Below are 12,268 nucleotides of genomic sequence, written 5' to 3'. Positions count from 1 at the left end.
CAGTCTTCCAGTAGCTCTCTCAAAAAGCACTTTATGAATACCAGGATGTCCCTTGAATCCTTCTGAGCATGCTTCATGAAATTTTCATAGAAGTGGTCTGCATTTCCCTTCCATGGGTTTCTAAGGGTGGCAAGTCTTGTTTCTTAACCCATGGCTGGGTACTTTCCTGTGTCAATCAGTGATAGCTATGGCAGGCACCACTGTAGTATATATGATAGTGGCACATAAGGCCTGGGTAGCTTTCCTTGAACAACCATCCTCAGAAGGGAGTTAACATCTAAAGTCACCTCTACCTGTATAGTGCCAGTACTCAGTGCCACTGTCTCATGCTCAGTTGAGTGAGACTGAGAAATTCTCTCATTTCCCTTGGGAGCTAGTCTCATCTTGGCTGGTGCTGTGAGTAGTTTTGTGCATAGAGGTTCCAAAGTAGACAGTAAATGTGTCTTGTTTAAAACTTATAGGGAGGAAGGAAATCTCAAATCACAACTTTCGTTTTCTGATGTGATTAGACTGACAGTGGAATCTCTGTTTGTCCTATTCGGAACTGCAGCTGTTGTAGCCTTCAGGGATTCCCAGTACAGAATGCCCAAACCAAATAAAGAGAAGAAAGAAAAAGACATGGGATGACATGTTCAGTGAGATCCTTCAAGCCAGTGCTGTGTCAACTGTGAGCACAGGGCCTGGAGAACAAATACTGCAGACTATACAGAGAAGGAAAAAAAGCAGACAGGAGAAAAGCCCACCAGTCCCAGCAGAAAAAGGAAGATGCACCAGGACATAATGGGACTTCTCCAGTACTAAAACACAGATGCTGCACACTCTTGTAGACTTACTGATTCAACAATCACAGCTCAGATGACTCCATTTTAGCACCTTCCTCTATCCTGCCCATCTCAACATTCCAAATGGTTTCAGGGACTGCGTTACTATCCCTATTATGCCATAGCAGGGGACAGAAAGAACAACCAGAGTTTCACATATGCTGACCTTTGAGCCACAATTGCTGTATGTGTAGCCAAAATTGACATGACTGTTCTTTCCCTTTACGGTCTGTTCCATTAGTTTTTAAGGTATCATTTGGTTTCAACTTACAGATTTTTTGTGTTAGCGGTTTCTATTTTTTTGGAAAAATAATCTTTAGTTTTGAACATGTGCTTTGGAATACCTAGCAGTACTGAAATAACCCCTTTATTTGTTATCATAGTGTGTGACAACTCTGAGGATCAGAGACCAGCACATACTAATAGTCACAAATATACAACAAGCACCATAAAGTGAATAGGTGCACTGACTGTTTTATTCACACATATACACCCAGGACAATTCTTAATGGGTCCCAAAACTGCATAGCCAGCTAGAGCACAGTCCAATTCAATTCATCACTGTTCCTCACTGTTTTAGTGATCTCTCAGGGCATCCCTGACCTGTATAGTGTTGAGTGGAGCTTTACTGATAGTTCTGAGTCTGGCTGTCTGACAGCCACAGCAACTTTTCTCCCTTTGCTTCACTGATATTATGTAGGAGACAGCAGGCAATTATATCCATTGGGTTATAGTTTTCACCAATATTTAATCTTTGGAACTAACAATGCCAGCATCCCTTCAAATCTACCAAAAGAGTATTCAATGGTCATTCTGCACCTGTGGAGCTGGTGGTTGAACTTTCCTTTATTCTGTCGAGGTGGCTGGCATTCAGCATTATGAGCCAGAGAAGCAAGTAATAGGCTATGTCCCACAGGACCACTACTAGCATTTCATCATCACCAATGGTAATCCTCTGGTTTGGAAAGAAAGTCCCTGCGTGTATTTTCTGAACAATCCAGTGTTCTTAAATGTGAGAGCATGATGTATTTTCCCAGAACAGTCCCCATTCATGCTGGTGGTAGATCACTGGGGTTGCTTCAAAGTTTGAATAAATTACAGAAAAATAGCCCTTTCTATTGATAGACTCTGGGGCAAGATGGGCTGGTGCCAAACTAGGGATATGCATGTCACAAATGTGGGAACCCCACTGCCAAGAGTCACAGTTCTGTGCAACAGGAGACAATTAATGGCTCTGCACATTTATATGACAATGGCTCCCATTGCGGATTTCCACACCGCCACTGTCAATGCAACTCCCAGGGTGAACTCTGCACGTAGATCCAGGAACACAGGCTTGCATGTCTGAAATGTCTGCAGCCACTGCTCATTGTTCCAAGCCTACAATATGATGCAATGCCCCAAGTCGGTGCTCCGGCCCATAAGCAGCACCCCACCATCAGCAGCTACTCTGTGAACACCACAAACAACCATGAATCCAATTTGGTATGTCCCACAACAGTCTGTCTTCCACAAAATTATTTCAATGTGATTCTTCTTGTGACTCTAAACACTGGAGGATCATGAGTCTTGTGCTTGCATCATTCCAACATATTGCAGAGCTGTGCAAGTTCCATGCTTCTGAGATAGACAGTGGACAGAGCAGCAGGAGATTGTGTTTTTTGTTTTAAAAAAGGCCTGAAAAGGATGAGAGATGGAGGACATGGGGGATGGAGAAAATTGCATGCTGGGAAGTTGACTCCTTGCTTCCAGTCACTCCTGCTTAATGTGTTCTGCCCCATTCAGTCTTGCCAAAACTTCCCAAAACACAGTGTGCTGAATGGTGGTCAACTGCACAATGGTAAAAGAACTTCATGCTGAGTAAGTGCAGTGTGGATGCAAGAAGCCACGTATGTACATATGATATAAAAACTGCAACAGCTTTCTGCGTCAATATAATTTGCATGAATCAAAATTGGTAGCCAGGGCTTTAAAGAACACTGAACTTCACTGGTACTTTCCTTTTTGTTAGTTTGACAATTAGGTTTGCTTTGGCACTAAAGCTATGAAAGGGGAAATTTGAAAACGGCAAATATATCCTGTGGATTCACAGTTGAGAATCGGGAGGTGAAGAGTACTCCTTGTCTTCCCATGCTATGAGGAGATAGAAAGGGGATTCCTGCCACCAGCCCCTTTCCCCCATGAAGTTTCTTGGAGATAAAATGCAGCTAAATGAACAGCAAAGGTGAAGGGCAGTAGTTACTAACAAGGCAGAAAAATATTGATGCAGTACCTTTAATCCCAAAGTACACAGTAGAGCTGATTGGAAGGGATGAAAAAAAAAAATCTTTAGATGAAAATGTTTGAAGTTCTATTTTCATAAATATTTTCCATTTTATACTAAAATAGGATAAAATGGTTTTGAACAGGTCTCTCATATGTACAGAATAGCACTATAATTCGGGGGGGGAGGGCAGCAGTCAGAGATGCAGCAAACCAATGCAGGTTCTGAGACCAGAACAAGCCTCATACAGAGGGTTTTAATTTATTAGTGTCCATGCAGAGCAGATAGGACCTGGTTTTTTAAAAGCTCTTAGGATGCAGCTTCCTGATACTAAAATGTGCTCCTCTTGGAAGGATGGAGAGCTGAACTGTCCACACTGGAACTGAAGCAGTGATTCTAACTAACAGCAATGCTATCTAATCCCAGGTGAACAAGGGGTTAAATCAAAGCCTAACTTCCCCTTGCCTTAATGCAGATACTCAGAGGAAAGTGTGACTTAAGGAACTGTTAGTGCACATCTTTGGGAAGCCATATGAGCCCCCACTGCCTGAGGTCATAAGACAAAGCTGAACTCTATGTCCTGGGGATCTTTTCTTCTGTTTACAGTAAGAAAAGTTAGAAAGTAAAACATTAAAAAGAAAAAAAAACCTACGGCTTACTGTAATACCTTGAATTCCTGACCAAATGCTCAGCTGAAAATTATTTCATAGCACATGCATGGGGGGAGGAGAGGGGGGAGGGAGGAAGAGAGGAGGCGGGGAGGGAAGTCACTATAAAGGATAAAAGTTTCCAATTTAATGAACTTTAAAAGATAGATTTTTGCTTTTGCAGCCTTAAGATCTGGATTTATAAAACCAGAATTTACAACAGTTTTATAAGCAAAGAACACTCTTAAGAGTCATCTCAATTACAACAATCTGAATCCCATTGTTAGAGAATGTTTTTTCACTGGTCAAGCAGCAAAATATTAAAACTTCTTGTTGCTACTTACATTTGTTTTGAAAACATTTTCCCCCTCCAATCTTCTTACATACAATATTTAACGAGCATCACACACCATCTGAATTTTCCCTTAGTAATGCTGACCGGGAGAGAAAGAGGAAATCATCTATATATGGCATGGAATTCCTCCCTCCTCTTCCTAGTTCCAAGTTTTTCAGTTCCCATAAGTGTTCTCTTTCCTTCTCCTTCCCTCTCTCTTCTTTCCTTCCATTACCCTTTCTGAAGCTCACTACATCTTTCATTTTATTTTTTTCAGGGTATTTTAACCTGTCCCCCAGGTACAGTGTATCCATGAGGCAACTCTTTTGAAACCAATGCTGAACTATGCGCTGAACAAAACAGTATTGCGAAAGTGTCTTCCCAAGCAGAGTTCCTTATTCTTGAACATCAGGCAGTCTTTGCTAGCACTTTCTAGCAACTACTAGATTCAACACAAAACTTTTTTTAACCAATACTATCAGAACCAAACAAGTAATTTTTACTCCCTTTGTATCTGTTTTCTTTCCTCCCTAGATTCCTCTCATCTACTTATGTAGGCAGTAGTAACACTGCCCCAATACACCTAGAGTGCCAAAGCTGTTGGACTATGGCATTCTAGTCAAAACAGGGCCCACTCAACGTTACCTACCATTGCAGGATGATATACTAGCTTCATCCTGCCCTGCTCTGACACAAGACATCTTAAGTTTCAGTGTAGCCACATTTAGGAGCAAATACTCTAAAAATAGCTCAGACATACAAAACACTTGTTGAAAATGGGAAACGCTTGAAAAGCTGTATCAGATACATTATACATCCCTCCCTCCCTCTAATCTACAATAATCATCTTTGTTCTTTGACTGATTGCCTCCTGTAAGTAGGTAGGTAAAGTGTGTTATACAGCTTTGCATTCAGGGTCATGTTCCAGGGACACTGAACCAGACACACAAAGGGTATATTTCTGTGCCATATTTGATTAGTTTTCGACTGGAGTTGGGTCTACATCAATTCACGCTTCTAATGCCAAACATCAATATTTCAGCATAATGATGCCACTGTATTTTGTTTTTTAAAAAAGTGTAAAGGTACCAGGAACAGCCTGACAATCTTGGAAAGATGCCTCTTCCCTACACCTTTGTATTTGTATGAAAATTACTTCACTGAAGTACATCAATGTAAGTGCTTTATGAAATATCTCCACATACATAAACAGGGAGAATATTTTCAAAACATATCTGACACTTCTTTACTTTCTGAAGCAGAAAACAGGGCCACAGGGCTTTATACCATTTGCTCCCATTTTCTTTGAAATACACACCACACAGATTCATGGTCCAATTCAACAGTCTTCTTCATGAGACTGTAAAGCCTGTAATGAATAACAGCTATCAATATGCAAAAACTCCTTTTCAGCAGAATAATTACATTTACACCAGTCACATTAGGTGCTGGCTAAACAAACACACGTTCACACAAGAATAAGTCAACCGTCGTAATAAGGATTTACTTTAAACAGAACCTTGAATGGGTACACTATACTCAGTCTCATTATCAGCGAGTTGATTGAATATTTATAGAGCACGAGCCATAGGCAATCTAAAACAGACCCACTGAAGAATGGAATGGAGAGTCAGAAATGCAAGATTTTAGACCCAGGCTCAAGGTGCCTTTAATACTTCCTGTGTTTGTTTGTTTTTTAACAAGAGAGCAAGCACGCACACAAGGGAGTGTGCTCAACAGGTGTTTTCATTTATCATGTTTTTAACTTCTTTTCTGATGAAGAATTCTCTGAATCTGTGTCTTCAAACTCTGCTCTGTGCCTTTTCAGTCCTCCAAGAGTTTGAGAACTCTCAGTGTCTGTCAGATGCAAGTTGCTGATATCCTCTTTCATGACCACACTGTAACTGCTGGAGTCCGTTTCAGACAGACAACAGTCTTTGTGCAAGGTCACACCTGTCTGTACAAGGTTGCCATTATCAGCATTTACATATGGTTGTAGTCCTTGGGTCACAGTCTCCTGCTCTCCAACTCTCTGTCCATTGTTGAAGTATGAAGGGCAAGGATGAAAGTGGCCATTATTGTGATTTACACAGGACATCTCAACATTCCTGGCTTCACTGTCATCAGTCTGGTTTCTGGAGTAATTACCAGATCCACTACAGATGCCAGCAGCAGACAGTGAATCCTTGGAAATAGCCAATGAGTGGTGGCTTGATGCTGGTTGACAGTTCTGGGTGCTCTTCTGTTCTAGAAGTCCTGAAGTTTGAGTGCATGGCTCTTCAGTGCGACTATTTAGTTCTTTGCAGATGGCTTTTCCATTGAGCTTTTTAGTCTCAAAAGAATGTTCCACAGACCCACCGCTGACATCTTGGGATGTGCTTCCTTGATCCTCCGTCCATTGCTGATTGTCGCATTCATGATCCTGACCATTACTAGAGTTTTCTACCATACAATATTCTTTTAAAGTTTCTTTGCTGTGGCTTTCAGTAAAAATATCTTGGACACCATGAGGAACTAATAAACTCAAGTTACTAGCATCTTCCTTATTTAAAGAGAGTGCTGTACTGTGTCTTCCACTAGTTCCTGGTCTCCCCTCATCATTTTCCCCCTCTTCATGGGAGGATTCACCATCTTTACCAGTTGAATAGGATATATAAGAATACTGAAGCCATTTGTAAGCCTTGTAAATCTTCCTCTCTACTGATTCACTATCTGAGCAAGGATAAGCCCTTTCTTTGAGGACCTCCATGTTAGTGGAACTTCTTCCAGGTGAAGAAGCTGGAGAAGAAGAAAGATCATCTACTTTGATCTGTGGGTAATCATAGATATCCTCACCTATGTAGGTGCTCACATTTTCTGGATTTGTACTAGTCCTCTCTTCCCTTTGCATTTTCTGTCGTCGTCTCAATGCATTGCGTTGACGTGTCGATGCACGCCGTTCATTCAATTCCTCTTCATCGTCTGTGCTGCTACTACTGCTGGAACTGCTAGATTCGTTCTCTTCAGGACTTGGGGACCGTGGCCGTGGGAAAAGGTCTGTGTCCAGTTCTGCCTCACAGGTATTTTCATCAGAATCAGACTCATTGGAAAGAGCCAGGAGACGTTTATCCTGATATCTTCTAAGGGCAGATAACCTCTGTTGACGAGAAGCCACATCTTCTCTCACTGGTGGAGATTCTGTTGATCTTAAGGTGCCCAAGTTATAGGCCGTTTCATCTGATTCTTCTGCCATTTGTGGTGGGGAGTGATGCAGAGAGGCAGAGGATTCTGATTCACTATAACCCGAGCGTTCACTTACTCCAGCATGGAGCTGTAGGATGGTGCTTTCACTAAGGTCACTGTCCGAGTCAGAACTCCAGCCTTCAATCTCCCGGCGCACAAGAGAGTCAAAAAATGCCATCATTCGTGGATCTTCTTGGACAGATTGGTTGGCATAATCGTGGGACAGGCCACTGCCACTGTTCAGCACAAGACTAATGTACTCTTCATGAGTGTAGAGGCAACGTGAATCATCCTCAATTCTACCATCCAGATCTCCTGTGCAGTCAGGCTGCTTATAAGGACTCCAGATCTGTGAAACAGAAGAATACATTAATTAATATTAAAAAAGCTACACACAGACATATACAATTTAAACCATTTCAAATGTGAGAGCAATACAAACGCAAATATCATGTTTTAGACTTAATTATCCCCCACCCCCAAACAAGAACTTTTAGTACTTGGAGAACTGTTCATTTTACACCTTTCCACATTAAAAAAAAAAAAAGAAAAAAGAAAAAAGGGGGAGTTCTCTCCCTTGACTTTGGAAGCTCACATCACGAACCCCCAATAGGTTCAGAATTTCAGACTATAATATTTATTGTAAAAAATCAGTGTTCTATTTTTGTAGAAATAGGTGTTGCTTACTCACTATGGGTAAGAATAATTTGTTGCCTACAGTACAGTCTAAGCAATAACGAAGGCACTTGTTTCCCAGGAAACTAGGATCACTTGAAATGATGATGTGCAGTGCCATTTCATCCAGTTGAATATTTATACCTGCTCAGTGACCAGGAAGCTGAATGAATGGAGATAATAAGCTAGCTTTTACTAGTACAGCTGCTAAACAGTCCTTAATTAAAAAGTTCTGTAAGAGATTGACTTCCCTATTCCTTGATGTCCTGGAGATCAAGGGACTTCCTATTATAAAGGCCCAATTGTCAGTCCCTTAGAACTTGACCAAACTAGTTGTTTGGGCTGTCCATGCTGGGCAGCTGCCCCAGGCTGAATTTTTTGGAAAAATTATAGAAGAAATGGTCTTGAGCCATTTCTGGAAGAAGGTGGGGGAAGAGGACACGTGGAAAGGGCAGGGCCTCTGGTGCAAGGAGCAGAGTTGTGAGCTAGCCTCCCAGAGCTGATGGTTCATGTGCTGCCCATGCAAACTGCATATGTGCCAATCCACACAGAGCAACTGAGCATGCTCCAACCCAGAGATGCTTCTACTAGCAGCCAAGGACCACTGGAACTGGGAGCAGGGGACTGTGGGTTTGTCTTCACGGCAAGAAACTCATGCAGTTGGCCCTTCCCGGGTGACTTGGGCTACGGCACTATTTCATTCAGATGAAGGCTAGAGCTGGGACTCCATGACCTCCCAGAGCCTCCAAAACCCTGACCCGGCCTGATCTTGTAGAAGTGTCTCTGAAGGAGTCTCTCCTGGCTTGGGAACAATTGGGACACCTAAGAGGGGTTTCTTTTATCAACTAAATACCCAGACAGAACAAGCAAAAGGCCCAGGCAATGACCACACCACAGGATTGGAACAAATGAAAATAATAAGCTTGGCAGGTAACAATCCTTAAAATATTTAATCTACCAATAGCCAGAGGAGAGGCCATGAAAACTACTCACAGTTATCCCAAATTTTGGTTTTAAAGCTGGGGGATGGCAACTGAAATCTGAGGGTATGTCTACACTGCATTCCTCTTTTGAGAGAGGAATGCAAATGCAGCTGAGCGAAATTGCAAATGAAGTGCGGATTTGAATTTCCCATGCTTCATTTGCATAATCATGTCCGATCACTTTTTTGAAATACCCTATTTAAAAAAAAGAAACGCTGTCTAGACACGGTAATTTCAAAAAGAAAACCCTTCTTTCGAAATTACCCTTAAACCTTATTTTATAAGTAGTGATGCTGTTAATTTAAGTGAATATAATTAGAGCCACCTGATTACATCGATTATCCTATCAAGCAGTAGCAAATAGCCATGTCACCATAGCAACAAGGGTGAAAAGATTTCCCTATATTTGATATCCTGGCAATTTTCTAGCAAGTGGAATATCATCACTCATCTTCAAACTCCACAGCTACTTTCATTTTAGGATTTAATACTAATGGCCTTCATTCTTAAAACTCTCCTTGGACTTGCTTTAGGTTATGTCCATTGGATATCTCTCTGTACTCCCTGCATCCCCTTCCCAGCTGCACAGACCTCCTCTCTGAGGCCCTTTTCTGAGTTTCACAGGTGCTGTGAGAGTGTCTCTCATCTGCATCTTTTGCTGTCAACATTTTTTCGTTTTAACGTGGAATTTTAAAGGATTTTGCAATGCAGTTTGTAAGAAAGGTGTTAGTTTAAATAAAACTGCAAAGGGAGCTATGAAGCCAGTAGCTTTCAAAACCATGTCCTCTCTTCAGAATAGCTGCACTTGGAAGCTATACAAGATGGTTGCCTACCTCTCGGAACTGTTGTTCTGAGATGTGTTGGTCATGTCCATTCCAATAAGCGTGTACTCACAGCATGTTCACAATTGCTGGAACAATTTCTCTTAGAAGTTCCCATTGGGTCAATTGCAGAGCCTCTGGAGTGGCACCTTCACAGCATAGTATATAGGACACTGCTACCCCACTACCCCTTCAGTTCCTTCTTGCCTAAGCATTTGACAGAGGGGAAGTGTGCAGGACTGGAATGGACAAGAGCAACACATCTTGAAGAACCACATAGCAGCCTTGTGTGCTGAAGTAGCACTGGGTGGTGGATCCACAAGATAGGGTCTCAGTGCCAGGCCCAGTTCCCTTTGTGCAGGCAAGTTTACCTCCTCTCTCAGAGTCTGGTGCCAGTCAGGCATGGTGGAAAGTAGAGCAAGAGGCATGGATGCCACAGATGTGGCCCTAGAGTCAGCCCCTGAGCCTGGTGGTAGGCCCAAGGCATCCAAAAGGACCCGCCAATGCTGTGACCACTATGGCATCAGTGCCAGCACATCCTGTGATCTAGGATGCCAGGATCTAGAGCAGTGCTGTCTGGGTCTGGAGGCTTGTCTGGTGCTGGACTACTGGTGCCGTTGATGATGGACAGGAACTGAGTCGCCAGAGATGGTGGTGCAGAAGTTTGCATAGGTACGCTATCGGTGCAGGAGTTGACATCACTGCCCTCCCCTGTATCACCAGAGTGTGCACCATCATGGTGATAAGATCTCTGACAGCCTTCAAGATAGCAGGTGTGGCAGGGAGACCCCACTCCTCCAGCTCCTCATGAGTAAAACATCCACTAGCACTAGACTTGTTGAGCCCCAACGTGGATGCTGTAATTTGCTGCCCCAGACTTCAGGTGCCCTAACTTAGGACCCTACCAGAATGTGCCCCTTTTGGAATGCCTGGCAGGTGACCGCAGAATGAGAACAGTGCCACATGCTCGAGCATGCTTGGTGAGATGGGAAGCAATGCTGGTGCTCCCTTATGGCACTCTGGGTGCCCAGGGATCCTGCACGGAGGCCAGCACACTGCTTGCTGCTGTGCCAAATCCAAATTCTGTTCCAGCAGCGTTTGGGACGAAGTGTTGCCTCCATTAGCAGGCGCTTTTTGTAAAGGTTGCGTTCTTTGTCCTCAGAGCTGTTCATAGGCAGACATGAGGCCTGGGTCAACCCTCCACAGTGCCCTAGGCATGGGGCCCAGGGAAAATCCCCTGCTGCAGACCATGCCCCCACCCTGACTCTGCTCCACCTGCCCCACCCCCCCCTTCCCATACCCAGACCCTGCCCCTCCTCCGCCCACATCCTTCCTTGCTCCACCTCCCCAAGCAACATGGCAGGTGTGGGCAGCAACAGGGGACTGACACCCCCCCCCCGCGCCCTGCCCTCACAGCGACAGCAGGGAGCAGGAGCAACCTAGCAGCCTGCTCCACCCCACCACGCCACGCTGTCCTCCCAGCTCACTGCACCTTGTTTCTCTGTGGCAGCAGAAAGGAGAGTGCCCTATGGGTGGAGCGTTCTACTTGGCTGGGTCACTCCACTTCCCATTGGTGTGGAGTGGCTGGTGTGGTGGGGCACAGTGGACCAGGCTATCGGGCCGCTTGTATTGCACTGTAGCGTCTCAGGAGTGACCCTTCCTGCTGCCTTTTGCCAGGCCCAGTAATTTCCTAGATCCCTCCCCTCCATAAGATGGTTGAAGCAGCTGCTGCAGAGCCACCCAAAGTATGGGGCCACCCCAATTTGTCCTATGGATGAGATGGTTTGTTCTATTCCTGCAGCTCTTGCAAATAGGGGACTTGTCAGTTTGATGGCCTTATCCCCGGCACTTGAGGCATGAAGAGTGTTGATCGCTCTTGCAAATAGGCTTCTTGCAGCTCTCAAAGGACTTACATCCTGGAGACTGTGACATGCCCTGACCAAGAGACCTTGAAACAGAAAGAGACTGTGGGGAAGGGAGGGAAGACTCCCTGAAACTAACTGAATCGAGCTACTACAACTATAAAGCAAACTACATACAGCTAACTATGGATACCACTAACAGTGCTTTCAAAGTAGGAGCACAAAGAAACTCCAATGACCACCACAAGTGATAAGAAGGAACTGAAGGGATGGTGGGGCAGTGTCCTATATTCTATGCCATGAAGGCACCACTCCAGGGGTCTCTACAGCTGACCCGACGAGTATCACTAAAGGGAAACCTTTCAATGATCACGCACACAACATGCACTCCCACCAGTGGAATGCACGTGAGCAATCACTCAGAGAAGAGCCATGGATTAAGGCATCCAACATTTCCTCTCTCATCGTATGCATTCAAACACTTTAATCCTAAGCAAAAGGAACATGGGAGTGCTCAGTCAGAGCTGTTTAAAGTACAGGCAGTCCCCGAGTTACGTGGATCCGACTTATGTCGGATCCGCAGTTACGAACGGGGATTTTCTCGCCCCGGAGGACTGGAGCGTCGGGACGCCTGGTCCCG

The 12,268-nt window shown here is 44.1% G+C and overlaps 1 protein-coding gene across 1 annotated transcript in view; it reads right to left on the bottom strand.

Moving 5' to 3' along the window:
* Nucleotides 1–3,859: 3,859 nt before the first annotated feature.
* Nucleotides 3,860–12,268, bottom strand: part of DCAF5 (DDB1 and CUL4 associated factor 5) — an 88,231-nt gene continuing 79,822 nt past the window's right edge. The window contains exon 9 of the mRNA XM_075927343.2: nt 3,860–7,636. Within this exon, the coding sequence (XP_075783458.2) occupies nt 5,819–7,636 (1,818 nt within the window). The 3' untranslated portion in view covers nt 3,860–5,818. The remainder of the gene's footprint in view (nt 7,637–12,268) is intronic.

Source organism: Pelodiscus sinensis, chromosome 5 (assembly GCF_052426305.1).
Source record: "Pelodiscus sinensis isolate ZL-2025 chromosome 5, ASM5242630v1, whole genome shotgun sequence".
NCBI lineage: Eukaryota > Metazoa > Chordata > Testudines > Trionychidae > Pelodiscus > Pelodiscus sinensis.
The sequence above is the reverse complement of the archived record's forward strand: the minus strand, read 5'-3'. Positions and strand labels throughout refer to the sequence as shown.